The 21,734-nt window shown below is 35.2% G+C and overlaps 1 protein-coding gene across 2 annotated transcripts in view; it reads left to right on the top strand.

Moving 5' to 3' along the window:
* Positions 1 to 21,734, top strand: part of RFX3 (regulatory factor X3) — a 102,408-nt gene that overhangs the window by 56,352 nt on the left and 24,322 nt on the right. Inside the window, exons 4-5 of one of the 2 annotated variants that reach the window (XM_064642397.1) lie at positions 8,809 to 9,067; positions 17,803 to 17,877. In XM_064642397.1, coding sequence (XP_064498467.1) covers positions 8,809 to 9,067; positions 17,803 to 17,877 — 334 coding nt within the window. The remainder of the gene's footprint in view (positions 1 to 8,808; positions 9,068 to 17,802; positions 17,878 to 21,734) is intronic. The other variant, XM_064642399.1, reaches the window with a different exon arrangement.

Here is a 21,734-nt window from a genome sequence, read left to right as displayed (position 1 = left end):
TTCTTCCCACGCATTTTGTATCATGATTTGTCTCTACTTAAAAGTTATTTGATTTTATTATAGTTGAAGGCAATATGATAATACAAGGGATGTAACTCCCAACTTGTCACATACATTGTATGATATGAGAATATTTGAACTATATTATCTGCATTTGCCTCTAGTTAACAACAGTTTTGCTTGCCAAGCATGTCACTCTATCCTGAAACAAAAATGCACTGTTGTTACAGTGACAGATTCAGGCTTACCTGGCTGTTTAAAATATATTAAGACTATTATGGCTGCACCTATAGTAAGAAGCCAGTTGGTTCCACATATCAGACATAAACTTTCTTCCTACACAGATTGTGATGTATTAATCAACTATAGCCATGTAACTGCTAATTCTGATGTGACAAAAGGGGCTTTAATTGCTGGGATTGTCCAAGAATTGCAATTGCACTGAAACCTCATTCTTTACAAATTTGTTCTACAACAATTTGTGTGGTTTATATTGGCCAGACACGCTGTGTATGCACACTCAAGAATTTATTATTACTTGTATTGGGTTTCTGTGGCTGGGTTTTGGTAGCGGGGGAGGCTACAGGGCTGGCTTCTGTTAGAAGCTGCTAGAAGCTTACCCTGTGTCTGGTGGAGCCAATGCCAGCCAGCTCCAGGATGGGCTTCCTGCCGCTGGCCAAGGACAAGCCAATCAGGAGTGATAGTAAGACCTCTGTGATAACATATTTAGGAATGGAAAGAAAGTTATTACACAGGTGAAAATTGCAGCCAGGGAAGAGCAGAGTGAGAACATGTCAACAACAGTGCACACACCAAGGTCAGTGCAGAAGGAGGGGGAGGAGGTGCTCCAGGCACGGGAGCTGAGGCCCTGCAGCCCGTGGTGCAGACCATGGTGGAGCAGCTGTGCCCCTGCAGCCCATGGAGGAACATCGAGGTGCAGAGACCCACCTGCAGCCCATGGAGGAGACCCACACCAGAGCAGATGGATGCTCGAAGGAGGCTGTGACCCTGTGGGAGGCCCAAGATGGAACAGAGGGACCTGCCAGGAGAGCCCATGGAGAGACGAGTCCACGCTGAAGTAGTTTTTTCCCTGGTAGGACTTCTGGCTGTGTGGGGGACCCATGCTGGAGCAGCTTATTCCAGAAGGGCTGCACCCCGTGGAAGAGTGACCTGTGTTGCAGCAGTTTTGTGAACAATTGTTGCCCGTGGACCCATGGGAGCAGGGGAAGAACTCCTCGCTCTGAGCAGCGACAGAAACAACTGACCATAACCCCCATTCCCCGTCCCCCTGAACCACTGGGGAGGAGGAGGTAGAACTTGGAAGAAAGGAGGGATGGGGGAACTCGTTTTTAAGATTATTTTACTTCTCACTCTTTTGCTCTGACCCTGTTAGTAATAAATTCAATTAATATCCCCACTTTGAGTATGTTTTACCCCTGATGGGGATTGGTAACTGAGCTCTCCCAGCTCTTATCTCGACTCAGGAATCCTTAGTTGTTTTTTTTTTCTCTCTCCTCTGTCCAGTTGTGGAGGGGAGTGAGAGAGAGGCTTCACTGGGTACCTGGCATCCAGCCAGGGTCAACTCACCACAGTACTCTTAATTGAAATCTGAACTGTCAAAAAGATTATTATTACTAATATAGTTAAAGTTGTTATTTTCCTAGTACTTAATAATATCTATCTATTTTTCTCCGGCATTATCTGTACCCTTTTACTACCCTTCTGCATACTAAAGTGAATGGCTTCTGTCTGAGAATGAGTTACAGAGAGTTGCAGCAATTTAGCACTATCACAGGTGTTATGTCTGGACAAGTATGATGGGTGGTGGGGGTCTCTCTTCACTCTGTGTCTACTTGCAGCTATTTTTAATGTGTTCTAGCATAGTCTACATCTTATTGGTTCTTCACTGGTTTGCATGTCCATATTACATCTGAATGTGCTTTATATGTTTTACATTTGCTGGATACTTTTTGAAGATTGTTATGCCATGATCCTCTTTGCTGCATTTTTAATCTGGGGTCATGGATTGTTTATTCTGTACAGAACAGCTATTTGCTGTTACTGTCTGTTAGATAGAACAATGCATGAGCATTTTAATTATACGTTTTATAGCACACAATCTTAGAAGGCTAAGCTAAATTGGAAACAGATTAAGTAACAGTTATCTGATTGTTTGACAGTTACTGCTAGAACAGAGCTTTAGGGCTAGCACAGAAAAGTCTAAACAAAGGAAGCCTGACAAACCCAACTCTTGAGGTCTTGCAAATTTAGTGCAAGCCCTGTGACATGTTCCTAACAATGCCATATTTCTTCAACTATAAGTCTGCAGTAATTAATGAAAATTTTTAGAAATCTGAAAATTAAGGTTTCCTTATCTGTCTAACTTACAGGTCCTGAGAAAATAATATAGAATTGCTTCTCTATTTTCGTTTACTGTGGTCTCTGGTTTACGGAGTTTTCTGTAGTTGTGCATTGTGTGTGCTTTCACTGGTTTGTTTTCATGTGGAAAATTATCTTGGACTGAGTGTTGAAGATCTCAGTTCTTTTTTATGGCTAATAAATGCCTGTCAGTGACATATTTACTTTGTTTTTTATATGCAATATTGCAACTCTATTTTAGCTAAATTTTGTAAAGCTTTTTCTGACTGATAAATTTTAAATTGCCCATACAAGAGAAAATGTATATGAATAAAGCAGGTCAGCCATACACTATTACAGAGGAAATCATTTATTTTGAGTTTTCATTCTCTGGTTATAGATGCACTAATTGTCCTTTCATGGCATAAGTTTTGATATTTGTGTTTAGCAGTTTTACTTGGTAAAGGGGAAGGATGAAAGAAAATAATAACTTCCTGTCTTAACAGTTTAGATCAATTGGAGACACTTTTAGGAAGAAGCTTATTGCTTCATTGGGATTTGATTTGTTGTTAAAAAGCGGTGAATCAATATTCTGGTTACAGGAGTAAGTTTCTTTGTGGGAAGGAGGTTGTATGAGACAGGGTGGGATAGATAATTTAGCCCTCTCCATTATCATTTGACTGCTGTATTGGGTGCTGTTGTGATAGTGTCAGGATATGTGGCACTTCCTTTTCTTCCCATTGCTTAGGATACATCACCTCCAGAGTCTGCACCAATGCATTGGCTGTGATAATGCCTTTCCCTCAGTATTAGACAAAGTATTCTGTTCTCTTTAGTTTCTACGAAGCTCGCTGTTATTTAAGGAGCACAGGATTATCCTAAAAACTTAAAGGAGTTTAAGGATATTGTTCTACCGTGAAAGAATTTCTTGCTTTTGTGCATGGAGGTTTTCTAACGTTGCAATACCATAGCATTATCATGAGCATTAGCTAATCTGCATATAAATAACTGTATCTTGAAGTATTTATTTTCATCCAGTGTTTATCATATTTCTATCCCAGGAAATAATACTTCAGTTAATTAAGTACCATAAAAGACTCACAGAGATGACAGTCAAAAAAAAATATTTGCATGCCTACCTGCTAAGCTGTGTAAGTAAGCCAAACCAAAACCCACAGGAGTAATTCTGAGGCTGTTAGTTGCTGAGTAAGATAATAATTATTAAGTTACTTGTTTGTTTGAATTAGAATTACAGAAAAACAAAGTAAAGAGTGGTTTTCTTGTTTGAATTTTCTAATTCTGTTCTTGTACAGATACTGTGAAGTGATACTGGTATTTCAAGTTGCAGTGTAAAAGCTCTGTGTCTTCGTCGTGGATTGACCTTGGCTGGACACTGGGTGCTCACCAAGCTGCTCTCTCTCTCTCTCCTTTCCAGCCAGACAGGGGAGAGAGAATGAGATGGAAAACAACTCGTAGGTTGAGATATGGCAGTTTACTAAAGCAAAAGGGAAAGTTTGCACGCACAAAAATGAAGATGAAAATGACAAAATTTATTCTCTACTTCCCATCAGCAGCAATGTCCAGCCACATCCCAGGAAGCAGGACTTCAGCACACATAATGGTTTCTTAGCAGGCAGCCATTGGAAACAATGAATGCCCCACAGCCTCCTCCTCCCTTCCTTAGCTTTTGTATCTGAGCTGATGTCATATGGTATGGAAAATCCCTTTGGTAAGTTCGGGTCAGGTGGCCTGGTTGTTTTCCTCTTCCAGCATCATGCCCTTGACCTGGACAGGGGGATGAATGTTGAGAGACAGCGCTAGTGCTGTGCCAGCACTGCTCAGCAGTAGCCAAAACACTGGTGTGTTATCAACACCTTTCTAGCTACCAGTGCAGTGCACAGCACTGTAAGGGCTGCTGTGGGGAAAGGTATTCATCTCAGCCAGACCCAGTACAGTCTTCAAGTAAAAAATTGGGTGTGCATTTTAGCACACTTGAATTTTCCAAGCTGGTGCCTGCAGCTTGTGATAAGAATTTTGTAATTAATTATTTTGCAAGACATGAAAGTCACTGGAATATAATTTTGAAGAAAATTTGGGACCATGATCAGCCAATGTAAATCTGAGACATGATGGGATGGCTTGAACACTGATTCATAGTAGTCAGTAGATCAGGTTCTTGATATTTACATAGACTCAAATCATATATTCAGCTGGGAATAAGTGATTTCCCATGTGTGCATGTGCACACTGAAAACTAAGGGAGGACAACAACAAGTTTACTCTTTCTGTGTCATTGCTTTTATTTGTCTCCTTTCTTCAGAATGTCAGTGTCTTTCAAGAGACAAAAGTGTTTATAAAAGTTAGGCTCAGTTACATTGATGTCCATAATGTAGTGCAAGACATTGCACTTAATTTATGTGGTAATCCTGGGGCTTACTGAATGTAGAAATTAGTTATTTTCTGTTTTCATGTGCAAAAAAAATAGTTTTCTTAACTTTATACCACAACTCCATCTGTTTTACTTTATAGCATTATATTTTGTAAGTCATTATGAAATGCACGTAAGTAAGCAATAAGGCATAATAGGTAATGCCTGGAATTCTTGTACTTTGCAATCCTAGTCCAACTCTTGCCAGTGTCATTAATTTCCAGTGTGGGATCTTTACATCAGATACCTGTTCTAAATTCATTCAGTGTCTGACTTTGTGTCACTTGTTCTCAGGGTAAACATATAGCTTGCACAGCCTTCTGGAAACCAGGATTCTGCAGACTAACTACTTAGACTTTAGGTTTATTTGTAACTGATGAATTTTCTGATGCCACATTCTAGTAAACATGGGATTTCACAGTTTCAGTAGGAAGAACTATTAGGTTCTGTTGCTTACCTTGTATCTCAAGCAAGAGTATATCATCCATGTTTTCTCATAAAGAACAAGATGACTTTAGTTACACTGGGGCTAGTCCCTGTATGACCTTTATATGCTGCTGTTGAAGGAGAGAATGCTTTTACTGTCTTTGGAATGTGAAAGAACTGACTATGATATGTGTCAAGCTATTTGAGAAGGTATTTGTGCTACAAGTGCTGTGGAGAAGTAGAAGATCACTTCCTTATTTGGAATTATCCCTCAAGTCTTTCTAAAGGATATAACACCATATTTTCCTCTTTGCTACAATTTTATTTTAAAGGGTCAAGTTACCATGGGCAAGGACCTTAAAACTTTCAAGTCTGCTTTCTAAAAACGTAACTTCTCTAAACTGCTTTCAAAATGTCATCTCATCAAGCTGCATTTTTAAATCCCAGATAAAGTGGTTTATGTTTTGGGTAATTTAAATGGTTCTTCACTAAGTTGCAATTATTATTGCATGTAATAATAATGGTTTTATCTCACTTTTAAAGATCCAGTTAATTTCAGCTGTGAAAGGTTTGCTAAATCATCACCAAATCTAGAACTTGCTCTTCTAGAAGAACCTGCTGGTTGTTGGAACAAAGGAAGAGTGTGTTTATTTTGGAGTGTGGCCCATTGATGTATCCCACTGATACACTGATCCATTGATACAGAGTACTGCTATAAGCAGAAATAAGTGCTGTGTTACAATGAATCCTTATTTAGAGACTGTGCATGATACACAGCTTTATAGATTATATGTGTGATATACAGGTATGCCTTATGTATGATATGCAGGTATGCCTAAACAAGGCAAAAGCAAAGAAACATTTCATTTACTCTCCCTATTCCATACCAAGTCCATGACTTAATTTTCTTTGAAATTCAGAACCCTCTCTAGGGTTTTCATTGCTTCAAAGATTCAATTCCACTTTTGTAAATGAGATTTGTTCTCCTGACATCTTTTGTACAGTGTATTTTCTCTAGCCATGTCTATTTTTGCTGTCAACATAGGTTTTAAACTTTCATTCCTTTCCTTACTGACACCTGATATGAAGTTTTTGTTTCCTATTTTGGAAGAAATTACAGTGTTCAGTCACTTAGTGATCATTTCCATGAACTAGTTCCCCTGAGCCTGCATCACAACATTTCCCTAAATTTGTCCTCTGCTGCATGGCACTGTTCTCATTGTGTAAAAACAGATGCAACATCCAGTCTGGTAGTGGTTATTGTGCATATCACAAGAGAAATGACCTCAGGGTGGACCTGGGGAGATTAGGTTGGATTACAGGAAAAACTTCTTCACTGCAAGGAGTGATCAAGCACAGGCAGACTGGGGAAGTGGCAGAGACCATCCCTGGAAATGTTCACAAAACATCTAGATGCACATGCGGACATGACTTAGGGGTGAACATGGCAGTGCTCGGTTAATGGTTGGACTTGATGGTTTTTTCCAACCTTAACAATTCAGTGATTCTAATCTCTGGTTTTCAGATGAACAACATCACTGTGTTATCACAAGGTATCACTGTGATACCTTGGCCTGAGAGAACAGATAAATCAGGACCTCCACAGCACTTGTATGCATGCATAGATTATTGCAATGCAAAGGTCAACTGATTTTAATCTCCAGAAGAAAGGGTGATAGATCAAATGTCTGTTTGAGCGTTAGTCCCTAAAATAACTATTTTGCTTTACTTTCAGCAGACTGCCAGGAATTTCTTTTAAATTAACTTAAGTTTCTTGCAGCTTTTGAAAGATCTTGAGGCTTTTGAAATACTTAAGCTTAAAGAGGGATGAGAGTGAAAAATGTAGTATAAGGGTTATGAAACATTTTGGATTCTAAAACTAAAGTTTTGGAGTTTTTGAAAGTCTCTAAAGAGGAAAGGAGAAACTGTTGTGCCCATAATTAATACAGCAGAAGTTATGACTGGTTGTTGATAAGGTGCTATATGTTCTTCAGTTATTTAAAAGTAATGGTTTTCTGAAGGTGAAGAAGAAATCATCATCTCTGGTTCTGTTGTTTATCAATTAATTCATCTTATGTAAGCTTTCATAATTATTAAAAAAAACCAAACCAAAACCAGCAAATTGCCTTGACCTTTTCTATATATTGATAAAAAACTAAATATTGTACAGATAAAGGGGAAGAAAAGCCTGACTTCAGGTTCCTGGATAAGTGTATTAATCACCAGCTTACTGCATAAAACATGGGTGCTGCTTCCACCTCTTGCATTTCTGGACGAAAGTATCTGGGGTTTTGGTGTTTGGTTGTTGGGGGTTTTTTGTTTGTTTGTTTGTTGTTTTTTTGTTTGTTTTTTTAACTTGTTTAGTTACGTGACATTGCAGGACTTTGTGTTTGTTTGATTGTACTAACTAAATTGGAGACTTAGGCAGAGATTGTTTTCTCCGAATCTTAATACTTTTGAAATTCATTTACTTGGACTAAGTGCACCTCAGCACATGCAACTCTGTGTTAATGGAGAACTTTGAATTTCAAAATGGTATTGCCTGTCGATTGCAAGAAATGTTACAGATTTTTATGCTTAAATAAGAAAATTAATGATTGGGTAAACAGAGTGATTTTTACCTGTTGTCATGCTTGCCAAGATACAAAGCTCAGTCTTTGAAATAATGAACGATATTTACTTAAAAATTATGAAATAGAGTGATTTAAAGATCAAATTTAATACATGGGAACAAATCCACATTCAAAAATTATAAATAGATTATAAAATGAAGAGTAATGATTCAAGATAAGTAAATAGGAACATGAAACATGATAGAAGCTTTCAGTAGCTGAATAGTTTGTTAGGGTAAACTGGTTAATTAGACATAAATGTTTCACACTTGAAAGTGATTTTAAAAATGTTACTGTTGTATATCTTTTAACTTCTTTCATGTTTTTGACCTTTTTACAAGTTATAGTTCTGTTTAGGTTTTATTTCTTAAATACAGTTTTTTATCACAACGTGAATTCATGTCCAATTTTGATCTGCCCTTTAAAGATAAATGGATTTCCCAAAACACCAGTGAACTCAGAGTTTCAAGCTTCATTCAAGAGCTTCAATCTATTTAAAAACAATAGATAACATAGGATTCTTGAACATTGGACTCTGTTAGCTGACATTTGTATGAATTGTCTGTAATTTTCCAACCTGCACCTTATGCAAAATATATAACATGTGACTAAAATCAAAGTTTTGTCAGATTTTAAAAAAGTTGATATAGATGGAGCTTTATAAATTGCTTCTAAATTGGATGAGCTCTGTCTGCCCATCTCCAATTTTTATTGTACTTCCCTTCTCTCTTCCTCTTCACATAGGACTGACAATTTTTCCATAATGCTTAGTGGATACTTAGTGGATACTTTAACATTGACACTGAATTGATTATTTAATGCTTTGACTTGATTAAATGTTATTCTCTGAGGAGGCAGGGTTTGTTTGCCAATCTTATTTGATTTGGTTTTAGCTATTGTAAATGTATTTCTAGAATTATAACATTTCCCTCATCTAAATGAAATACAAATAACGTATTTTCCTTTTGTTTTCTTTTCTTGAAGCCGATCAACAACTTACCCTTACACAGAAACCCAGATGTACACTCAAAACACTGGGGGAAATTATTTTGATACTCAAGGAAGTTCTGCACAGGTGACAACAGTGGTCTCGTCTCACAGCATGGTGGGCACTGGAGGGATTCAGATGGGCGTAACGGGAGGACAACTCATCAGCAGCTCAGGAGGGACCTATCTGATTGGGAATTCAATGGAAAATTCTGGTCACACAGTGACTCACACAACGCGGGCCTCCCCAGCGACAGTAAGTATTTCAGACTGATGCACAAATCTTTGAGACTAGTTTCTTAGTCACTCAGATGTTCTTGCAGACTGACACAGTTTTTGTGACAAAACGTATAGCAGTATTATGTTGTCAGAATAAGTACTATATAGTACTTTTTGTAAAAAAAGCACTATATATGTTTAAGATACAGGAGTAAGAATACTATGAAAACTTAAAGACATACCTTTCCCTTGACAGCTTGCAAATATTTACATTTCGTACCTTAAATTTTAACATTTTTAATTTTTCTGAAAACATAAGAAAAATACAGTGTCGCTGAGGATAACTGCGTTAGATGTACGTGTTAAGTAATGTAAGCTACAGATCAGTATCTGTAACTTCCCTGTGTTTTTTCAGTTTGTTTGCCTGATATTAGTATAGTTTTGGTAGCTTATTTCAAAATATTTCCAGATGTTCAAAATTCTGAGATACTACATTTTAATACTTCATTTACTTATCTATGGTATGTCTCCAAAGTCTGTTCCAGATTAGAAGCTCATTGTGACAATGTCTAACAGTGCTATGGGAAGATGCACTCTGTTATAACTGTGGTAGATAATATTGCAGATACATAAACATAAGCACAGATCCTTCCCTTAAGAGCTTACTCAATCGGCCCATATTTCAGTTAGGAAAACATGTTTATACTGTGTCTAACTTTGCTGCATAGCCCTAATGAGTACTTCTACCTCATCCTTCTGGGTATTCTGGTCTGGATTTAGAGATTTGGAAGTAATGGGGAAGAGAATTGTGAAACATAGGGTAGCAAGAGTTGAAAAGTATAGAAAGGAGATAAAACATCATTAATAATATAGATTCACCAATATTCAAAAAGACAATGAAATTACGCGACCTAATTTTTAGTAACCAATCTAATAGCACTGGATAATTTAGATGATCTGATAAATTCTCTCTATTTTGATTCTTAAGGTGATTGATATGGACAAATACAAAGTTCTTGTACTATGGAAGAAATTATTATTTCATCCAAAACGCTATGCAGTATTATTTTCTGAGAACAAGAATTGTAAAAATGAATTCATGAATAGTATAATATCCCACTAAAACATAGTGGGAGCTTTCAGCTAGCAACAAAGAATTTTATATTTGAATTACAAAAAATAATCTATATTAACATTTGCCTTTATTTGACATCACTTTAATAGAGGAACAGAGTTTCTGAAAGAAGCATAATTCCTCTTTCAGATTTCAGATGCTTAACTGAATGTGAAAACAAGTGAGGCTTCAATGTATTCAGTAAACACAAGTGAAGGGTAGTAGATTTACTTTGAAATTGGAAATTCTAGAATGACTTGAATATCAAAACTTAATGCTCTATTTTGCAAATTAAAAACCGTTTTGATTTTTTTGCCAAAATTAAAAATTTGCCAACACTGAACAAAATCTAAGGTTCATGACTTCAGCAACATCTGTTTCTTGCTTAATGAGTCAATAAAACAGCCTGGTTTAGTTTCTTAAGATAAGTTCTGTACTGCTCTATCAACTCATTTTTAAGAATAGAAAAAAATACTTCTAATTAAATGACAATTATTAAATTGCATTTTGACACTAAAATAGTTTCTTCTGGTTTTTAGGGTGGTATTTATTCTGTATAGTATTCTGAAGGTATGATACATTGGAGTATATTAGAAGTACATTTCTTGCTAAGGAAGTGGGACATAAAGTGATTTTAGATTTTACTATTTTAGGTTCGGTGTGTATGTTTCAGCTGAAATATCCAAGAGTTAATTGAAACACTAAAGCTTCAGTTGAAACTTACTTTAAAGCACCAAGTCTGTTGTAATTTTACTGGGGGGCATAATTAAACTATGTAAAAGAGAGCTATGTAATATTTTAATTTGATTGCACTTCAGATAGGTAGAGCTTGTTTCACTTGTGATCCTCATTTGGCCTTTACCATCATAACTTTTTTCACTCTCGTATAGAGAATTTATTGAAATCATCAAAATAACCTCCATCCAGACTGATTTGCTAGCATAATATGCAGAAAAATTTTCCAAATTTTGAATTAGTTTGGAAAATTTTCATATGGAAAAAAAATTATATATAAATTAATGAGAATTTATTTATTAATACATGTGGTCATCACAAGTTCTCTTTATTTTGCTATAGAGGTACTAGTTCTGTTTACTCTTTTCAACTGGTAACTTCATTTCTTTTGTTGTTTATCACCCTCACTGATCAAACCATTACATTCTATAACAAGCAAATTAATCGTATAATTGATATTATCTCTTTCTGATAAGTTAAAAGAAAGAAACAAAACAGTTTCAGGTTAAGTCAAATGTATAAAACAAGTCAATTTTATTAACTCTTTTTTAGATAAATTAAATTAAAACTCTAATTTACTTTTCACCAGGTATGCTGTTTGGTTTATGCAGAATTCAGTAAAAGATACTCAGAGACTTTTTACCTTAAGTTTATTTTCACTTTATTTTCATTATAGTTTAATGTAATTCTGAGTTCTGCTTCAGGTTTAATAAAGAGCATATATTATTTTTTAGTATTTAATTAATTTTAATTTTTGTCATTTAATATTTCAACAGAAAACTGTCCTGCTTAAGCTAGGACAGGCAGTAGCACTGGTTTTATAGCTAAAATATCAGGACTTGTGCACTATTAAAACTATTCCAACATATATATACAGTAGTGGTTTATCTTAACATATGTGAAGAATATTTGCTAGCTTTTTTTTTCTTTCACTTCCATTGATTTCATTGCTTCTTCCTGTTATATTCTTTGCTGGCCTAATTAGCTACTTCTGAACTACCTGCCAGAAAGGACTTTTTCACTAAAACAGAAAGGCCTTTAGATTACAAGACCTTCTGTATAAGATGCTGAGTAGATAAACAGCTTTCCAAAGTGATCATTTTCATATGAGTATATGTGGATTGGTCATGACTAGACTGTGATTGCATTGAACAAGAACTGATTTACCCTAGCTGGATGTCTATTTGAAATGAATTTGCATGTTGAAAGCTGGACGAAAGAGTCATCTGGTTTACTGGCAGCTCTCATTAAAGAAGGAGCAGCTACATTTAAGAGACTCTCCAGAAAATTGGATTGCCATGTTAATAATGAAATATAAATCACCTTCCAATTTTTTCCCCATATGTAAACATCTGAAGAGTGTTCTTGTGATGAAACAGGGTGATCTAATCAACATATTTCATAATATCACAAGGTTAAAAAATTCATACAATTTCTAGTAATAAATGTGTTGTTATGCTTGTCAGTCAGTAAGAGGCTCCCATCTATTAGTCTTGTTTTCAAGTGAGCTTTACAACTGTTCTTCAATTTACAGTTGTCATTTGTCAGTCATCACCAACTATAGGAGGTCTCCAGTCATGCTGTTACAGAAATTCATCATATTTCAGTGTAAATCTAAATGTGCATGAAAATAAAAACAAAATTAATATTGATGTAATGTATCACCAAAAATTATTAGTTCTGGTAGTAAGCACAGTGTGCCGAAATTGCTGTTAGCTTTAAAAGAAGAACGGTACCTGCCAAAAATGTGTTGTACCTATTGGAAAGAGAACAACAAGAAGTAAGAAGGCCAAGTGGAAATATCATATCCTGATAATACCATTTTAGTGGAAGTATTATAATTATTTTCAGAAAAACTAACAAATGTTTAAATGTTTCATTAAAGGCAGAGGGGTTATCATTTGGAAAACAGTTTGAGATGAGATTTTATTTACTAATCTCTTTCTTGGTAGAAAGAACTTTTCTGGTAATTTTCATTTAGCTGGATCCATCTCAGCATAAAACAAAACATTTCTGATCAAATCAAAGATGCACAGATTTTTATACTAAAGGGATTATTAGATCATTTGATCTGACATGTTATTTGAGCGAGATATTTACTTATGATTTCTTTAACTGAGCACAGTGACATTTTTTGTGGGGAAAAAAAAAAGATAGCCCATAGATCATGGGCCTTTATGCACCTCTGTATTCAAGGCTTTTACTCCACTTATGGTTTCTCCTTCAGAGCTGTGGATCTTCATCATTGCTTCTCCCTCTCTCTTGCAGAGGTTTCAGTGTAGCAATGCCACCAAAATAACTTATGTCTTTCTCCCTTTGAGTGCCTTGCTGCTCCACTGTAAAGTCTTGCATTGAGACTCTGCCCTTTTCCCAAGACAAGGAATGTGGAGGAAAGGGGGAATGACCCTGCTAAGGTCAGCCTCACCTACCCTCACTGCATTCTGGCTTTATCTGCCTATGCTCCCTGTTTCTTTTATGATGGAGGCTGGCTTCATTGGCTTTTAGTGTGTTTTCTGCGTGAAACCTCTCTAACAGCTATAGGTTGTTTCCAGTTTTGGAAACTAGTACTTTTGTATCTAAAAACCAAGTTGTTGGAAACTCAGTTTATTCCAATGTAGCATTCCAATTACCAAATTAAAAAGATTTTAAGAAACATAATTTTTAATAAGATGTTAATAAGATATTAAAAATAGGTATCTTTGAATCCATGAGAAGAATTTCTGCTAATTCTTTTTATTTAAAAATATGTTACCAGCTGGATGCCAGAAGACTTACCATGATCTTCTCATAACAATCTGATTATCAGTGGCATAGATGTTTCTAAAGGACTAGGGATTTTTTTGTTTCTTATTAAATACACACTTTTTCTAATATAGCCATTCTACCTTTGTCTAAGGCTGTCATGCCATAAACGTTTTCAAATTTGTTTTTAATAGGAATCTGAATTGAACTTTTTTTTTAGTTTCTCCATTTTGATTTTCTGGCGTAACTCTGATGTGTTATAAGTGTTTTTCAGTGTTAGGTGGAATGTATATATTCTAAAAGTTGTTACGATAAACTTGAAAAGCGATCTTTTTATTTTCCAAACATGGGGGAAATGACCACAAAGTAAAAAAGTTTAGAATATGTTTAAAGATATGTATAATGGATATGGAATATACAAATAACTGGATGATCCTGGAGAGAAATAGTAAATTGGTCAGTTTGACCCTATGTTTGAGAACTTAAAGCAAAGAAAGTAAACACAGAATCACAGAATTTTAAGGGTTGAAAAGGACCTTACTGGTCATCTAGTCCCAACTCTCCCTGCCACGTGCAGGGACACCTTGCACTAGACCAGGTTGCTCAAAGCCTTATCTAACCTTGCCTTGAACACTGCCAGGATTGGGACAACCACAACATCCCTGGGCAACCTGTTCTACTGTCTCACCACCCTCACAGTAATGAATTTTTTGCTAATATCTAGCCTAAATTTCCCCTCTTTAAATTTTTACCCATTACTCCTGGTCCTATCACTGCAGTTCCTGATGAGCAGTCCCTCTCCAGCTTCCCTGTAGACTGCCTTCAGACACTGGAAGGTTGCTATGAGGTCTCCATGCAACCTTCTCCAGGCTGAACAGCCCCAGCTTTCTCAGCCTGTCTTCGTAGGGGAGGCATTCTAGTCCTCTTACCAACTTCATGACCCTCCTTCAACAATGCTATGCCCTTTTTATTGTGGGGGCCACAGACCTGGACACAGCACTCCAGGTGGGGTCTCACAAGAGCAGAGTAGAGGGGCACAATCACCTCCTTTGTCCTGTTGGCCTGACACTCCTTTTGATGCAGCCCATGATTTCGTTGGCTTTCTGGGCTGTGAGTGCAATGGACGATTCATGTTGAGTTTTATTGTCAACTATCACTCTTCCAAGTCTTTCTCTGCAGGGCTGCTCTCAGTCACTTCTCTGCCCAACCTGTAAGTGTTGCCTGGGACTGCCATAATCCAGGTGTAGGACCTTTGCTTTGTTGAACTTCATGAGGTTTGTGTCAGCCAACCTCAGCCATGTCAAGGTCCCTTAGACCTGGTCCCTTGGGACCTGGGCATCAGTGTTTCATTTGAAAATTTGAGAAGGAGAAGGTAATCTGACTTAACTCCAAGCATTTTTTGTTCCTCCAGTCTATGACTCTTAGGTGTGTATTTCTCTCTAGGTTGACTCAATATATTCTTTTTTAATCTCTAGAGAACATGCTATATTAAATAGTCAGCATGCATGCCTTAGGTACCTGCAGACTATCTGCTGCTTCTAGGACACACTGCTGCTGCTACAGGGCCTGCTTCTGATCAGGACCCCAAAGCACTCTCTTGAAGGTTGCTTTCCAGATACACTTGTCCCAGTTTAGATTTGTGTCTGGCCCTTCTCAATCCCAGGTGCATTTCGACTTGTCACTTTCATGTCATTGGTGATTGCCCAGTGCTCCACTCTATCCAGACCCCTCTGCAAGAACTCTTGTCCAGCAAGAGAGTCAACTGCACCTTGCAGTTTGGTCTTGTCAGCAAACTTACTAATGGTGCGTTCAACTCCTGTATTCAGATCATTGATAAAAGTATGAACAGAACTGGCCCTAGAATTGAGCCCTGCAGGGCACCAATAAAGTAAACTAAGAGGTAGCTGCAAGTTTTCAGAAAGGACAAGTGAATGATTTAGTGTCTAGAAAATCTGTCTTCAAATCAATCATATTATATGCTCAAAAATAGTTAAGAAGCAATTGTATAACCTACCTAGGAAGAGAGTTTCTTTCAGTAAAGAGATATGTATCTGTCAGATAAAGGTTAAAGTTCATTTTATCAAAATTTAGACTAGAAATGATAAAAAAAAAAATTGGTAGTGAGAATAATTTCTCTTTAAGCTTGTCCTACTAGAATATGATGAAGACTCATTTTAAACATAGATCACATATATTAAAGTAATTAACATGTTTTAGTGGTAACCAGTACTGCTTGGCTTACATTATGCAGTAAAAGTAAACAGAGATTCGTTGTCTTCAATGGCCATACTGGTGAAATCTACTAAAAGAAATTCCAGCAACAAAAATTTCTCAAATAACAAAAAACCCCATCAAAAAGATGGAAGGTTAGCACCAAAACCCATGGAATCAATATGGCAGTGAGGAAAGAGTGTTGTCTGTAATGCCACTTTACTTTTTAAGTGCAGTTACTTCTTTTTAACAGACTGGTTCTCTGAACAAACAAGACCAGAAGTTGCAGCAACAAAATGAGAGTTGTGCAGTAGTGGGAATGAGCACCAGGCAGTGTAACCTCGGTGTACAGTACTGCTGTGGATTGAGAGTTGTGGAACAAGTAACCTAACATTCAGATTTAGGATTTGAATGTCTGTATGGTCTTTATTGTTGGATTTTAGCATTATGTTAGGAAGGGAAATTCTGTGGCTACAGCACATAGCAAGTTGACCTTACTATAATGATCTTTTCAGCTTGTAGTTTTTATCATGTGGCATGCTTTTAGAATTTGATCTTTCCTGTGTGATTGAATACTTTGACCTCATAGTAGTTTCTGTTGAAGCAAGTCAGTGAAGAAGTCAGATTATTTAAAGAAAAAGCATTATTTCCAAGTAAGTTTTCTTCATAATAACTGCGTATTTTTAATAATGTACTTTAAAAAAACCAAACTTGCAAAGCTAATATTAAACAGTTAAAAGAAAAGACTTCTCACATTATTATGATAAAATACTTCTCAGTTGCCCTGTAAAAAAAGAAGCTAATTTTATATGTATGGTAAATTCAAATACCAACTATAGTATTTTTCAGGTAATTTCCTGCTATACAGAGAGTTCAGGCAATATGGATAAATTATTTCACTAAAATTTTGGATATTTGAAGGAGGATAGAGAGGGTTCATTAAAAATGTCTACACAGAGAATTATAATTGTTTTTTAAAAGTATAATGGTGGTTTCCATTGCTTTCACTTTGGCCATTTAATGTAGCTAATTAACTGTATGCCTTTTCTTACTGTGCATCACATTGTCGCTGTCATTTTCATTGTTGTTTTTGCTCTTCTAGCCCCCAGTTAAATTGCACTTAGGTTCTTATTTTTTCTTTAATGTTGTTGTTACCAAACTGATAAAAATCAAAATATCTGTTGTTACTAAAAAAGAAGAGAAAGGGAATGGGTGTGAGAATATTTGTACATTTGCATTTGAAGAAATTCTATTTTGTATTTTAGTTGTACTGTATTTTCTTTTCCTTTTAAAAAGCAAAATTATTGTGAACAAATCTGCTTTTCCAAAAGCTGGATCCTGCAGTCTGTGTAACTCCTGACTTTCCATTTACTTTGACAGCTGGGAATATTCAGAGGGTGCTGGCAGCAGTAAGGGTTGATGTCCTGTCCCAGTGAAGTTAATGGTGTAAAACCTACTGAATTACTTTGGTTTGGGATTTGATTCTGTGATTTCAGAGAGTTAAAGTTCTGTTTCTAATTCAATTCCTATTGCAAACTCTGCATGTCTTTTCCTGATTTAATTGAAGGGAACACATATGGAGGCCTTTCTTAAAATTGTTCAGGGATTTTTTTTTAATTTTTATTTTTACTTTATTAATGATATTTTTGTTCAGTCAGGGTTATTTTTGTTTCAGTGCAGCTCACCAATAATTCTACTTCTTTGAGCTCATTCTGAGTAGCTTGGAAGGTAAAATGGACATTGAGGCTATGATCCTGCAGTATATATGTGAGCAAAATGACTTTCTGACCTCCTTGAAGAGGTTTGTCTTCACTGGGACTCTGGAATGAGGCCTTTTAGTAGAATATATGCCCTAGCCAGGAATAAAGTAGGCATTTCTATTGATCTGTTAGCAGTCTGTCAAAACTTCTCTGATCAGGCTTTTTTACTATCCCGTCTTGAGTCCTTTTTTTAATGACATCTATTATCAGATTGAAATGGCGATTGAGACACTGCAAAAGTCTGATGGTCTGTCCACTCACAGAAGCTCTCTTCTCAACAGCCATGTAAGTTGTCTCTTCTTCACATACACTCTCTCTTGCTTGTTCTGCATGCTTAGCCTGCCTCTAAATGTTTGTTTTATTTTATTACTACTTTTTGCTCTTAATCTTCCCATCTTAGTTGCTTGTAATCTTCTACTACACCTCCCATGGCTTTATTTTGTCAGATTAAATGTCTTTATGATATATAGCAGAGTGTTACCTGTTTCCTATGCTCTACACCTATGTTAAGACAAGTTAACACATTTGACTGTTCTGCAGGTTGTAGTGTAAATGTCAAGCTAAGGTTCAATTAATTCTAAAGTAGCTGGCTTTTGCCATTTTAAATAAAGTTGTCTGCAAAGTAAGATCTGTGTATCCTATACTAATTTTGGGGCATGTGAAGAGGGAAGAGAAGGAACAAACAGCACACCTAAATAATATATCTAAGTTATTTCTGGATGTTTTTTCATTTGTTCTGACTAGAGAGTTTATTATGAATTTATTTACATAAGAATCCTGAAGATCTTTACGATGACCTGGTAAAAATTGAAAACACTGCCTTAATTTGTAGTACACAGAAATGGCTTGTTCATCTGCCTTTTATTTTATTCTTACTCTGCAAGTCTTACAGTTAAGAATTTCCGTAAACAAAGCTAAAAGATATTTGGGAAAAAACATGACCTCCAAATATAGTGATAAATATCTTTATAGTGATGTGTAATGTTAAAATAAAGGAAAAAGGCCCAAAGTGAATTTAAAACTTATTATATAAATAATAAAATTAATTTTTAAGTTGTTAGTCTTTCCTAAAATGTTTTTTTTTTCTGTTGATATTTATGGGTTTGAATTTTGTATTTTTTGCCATGTTGATTGCTTTCTATTCATCTTACTACTTTTTTCCTTCTCAGCTTTACTTACTATGTAAATTCAAATTCCTTTATTGTTTTACAGAAGAAATTTAAATTTAGTTTGCATTCTTAATGTAGAATATGATGGTAGAGACTGTCCCTCAGAAATCAAATTAAAAACGTATGTTTTAGCAGGGTTGGGGGTTTTTTGTTTCTCTAGGGGTCTGGTTATGTCAAAATCAAAACTAGAAATGTTTTGTGGAAAATATAGGCAAATTTTTTATTTCTTTAGAAAATCTAAAATTGGAACACTATATACAGAGTATATACTTTTAGATTCCACCTTGTGTGTTTACAGAATAATTGTTTTGAAGATAAGACAGTGTAAAAATTATTATTTAAATAATAACAATAATAGACAGACAATATCAAAATCATTGTTTAAATGTCATTTTTAAAATACCATACCTTTTTTAGGCATAGTTTTAGAAATCTGCATTAAGACTTGGAACACTAGGAGTATTGATAAGTTTGTGTGTAATCCTGTTGTGAAGACCATAGTCTTGGTATAAAACCACGAAAAATTACAAGATAAGCTGCAGTGCCTCAGTAAACTGTGTTTCACTCATTTTTAGTTCTAGGCACTATTCACAATGTGTTTCTAATAATGAGATTTGCATCCAACCGTTAAGACTTATCATGATATTTCTTTCTTGAATGTGAAGCTTTTTCAAAGTTATTTTGATAGGGATGTGTCTTTGACTCTATGGGGAAAAAAAAAAAACAAAAAACAAACCCTTGTGCATATTTTTATGGCAATAAGTATTTCCTAGTTTTTGGTCATTTTGAAAGAAGTTTTAGATCTAGATCAAGTGTATTGGTGTTTTGGCTGTTTTAAAAACAATGCTTATTGTCTTTAAACTCAGGGACAACATGGAGGGAATTTAAGTGTAGTTTTAGTCTTTGTCTCTTTAACCTTTTCTTGATTTTGACTTCTAATGGTTTGGTTTGGCATTTATTAAAATAATTGGCATAATAGATTTTAAAAGTAGAATTCTACATTTTGTGTTTAATTAACTTGCACTTTGCTAATGATAAATTAATTTGTGGGGAAATTTTATTTTCGGGATTGAAATTTCAATCCTCCTCCTATGATACCTCAATGAGGTTTATAGGATTTTTTTTCCTAAATACATGAGTGCTCATTTTAAGGAATTTGTCATTTCTCCTCTCTTTTCTTTTCTTTCTTGATTTATTTCTGCATGAGATCGACTTATTTAATTAATTGATAGTTCAGTGTTTTATGAACATTGCAGCCTAGTTGAAGTTGCACTCAATTTAACAGTTCTGGCTCTGTAAATATTTCATACCTTTCCCCATCCTACCTATACAGCATAGTCAGTTTATTTAGTAAATTTAAAAGCCATGATTCAAACCTGAACAATTTTAGAATTATATTTGAATTTGGTAGAAAAATATTTGGGTTCTTTAAAAAATTGTTTACAATAATGTTTGAAGAAAATTTTCTTTTAAAATCATGAATTAACTGCATTTTTTCCAGGCTTTAATCCATCAAGTAATAATTTCAAACCCTTGCTACTAAGTAATGGCTCTCAAGCAAAAGTTCTTATATTACACTTAACTTTCGATTTTGTTTTTTTGTGTGTTGAATAATGCAAGTTATGTTTGAAATAACATCTGTTAGAAATTCATATAATTAATGAAGTGCACTTGAAGTGATTAATACTAGGTTAGAAACCATCTGGTGAAAATATCTTCAATGCTACATACAGAACTTAATTGCAAAATAGTTATTTTTTGTTAGTCAGTCTTTTGGGATTGACAGAGTTTTTCCCTTTAGGGAAAACAGAAATACTTCACATTCCATGTCTGTTCTGATTAAATTCTAGATGTAATAATATATGACAAATGTTATATAAATGTATTAATAGAAATATAGATGAAATAACAGATTTTAAATATAGATAGATTGCAACCATTGAAAGATATAATTACCTTTGTTTCTAAGTCTAGATAGGATTACGTCAGATCATTAGTGAGATAAGTTTAATACATCTAGACAAAAGTCAATTATACTTTTTCTTCAGCTTTATTTCAAAAGGACAGATGCTCAGTTTGGGAGCACTTTTGAATGTTCAAACATAAAATAATGGTATGATAACTGTTGATTAACTACTTTTTAATTTTGTTTATTTGAAATGCAAAATTACCTGCAAACTGAGCTAAAAATTTTATGTGTTGGAAGCATTTGCATCTTACTTCTGTATTTTTCTAGAGCTTAGAAATTTTCAGGGATCTAAAACCATGACAAGTACTGGGAAAAAAAGGAAAATGTTATCAGAAAACTAAAGGAGTGGAATTTAAATGCATTCTCAAACTTTATTGGTTTTGATCTATTTTGTCATTTTCCTGTAATATTAAATCTAGGAGTATTAAATTGTCCTTTTCACTTTTTTTTGTATATTAGCAACAGCTAGAGGTGTTTTATGAATGTGCTCTACTTAGAACACCCAGTGATATTATATAAAGTCTCTTCTTGCATGTATCTAATTACCTACCACAATTACATGAAAAGATTACTGTTTTTCCAAGAAACTCATTCTGTTCCTCTTGGCAGTCAAAGGCAAGCAGGCTATATCTGAAAGGGTTGGTACCCTTAATAATTTATAGATGTACCAGTTATTTTCAACGTTACCTAGGTTGCTCTTTGACTTAAATGCAGTAGCTTTTTTCTTATGTTTTTTAAATAACAGGCAAAGAGAAACAGTACGATATTCCAGGTTTACAAATACATTAATTACCTATTATTAGTCCAAGGAGTTTGTTTTCTGCAATTTATGTGAATTACGTTCATGGTTACTTTATTTTTTTGTGGTACTAACAGTTTGTCTCCGAAGCATAGATACTTTTAGCAAGTATTGATGTGTGGTACTGAATCAGAAATATTTTAGGAAATGGGAACTTACCTGAGGTCACAAGTGCAATGAGTTCTGCTTTCCCTGGTAGTCTGAA

This window comes from Pseudopipra pipra, chromosome Z (assembly GCF_036250125.1).
Source record: "Pseudopipra pipra isolate bDixPip1 chromosome Z, bDixPip1.hap1, whole genome shotgun sequence".
Classification (NCBI taxonomy): domain Eukaryota; kingdom Metazoa; phylum Chordata; class Aves; order Passeriformes; family Pipridae; genus Pseudopipra; species Pseudopipra pipra.
The sequence above is the reverse complement of the archived record's forward strand: the minus strand, read 5'-3'. Positions and strand labels throughout refer to the sequence as shown.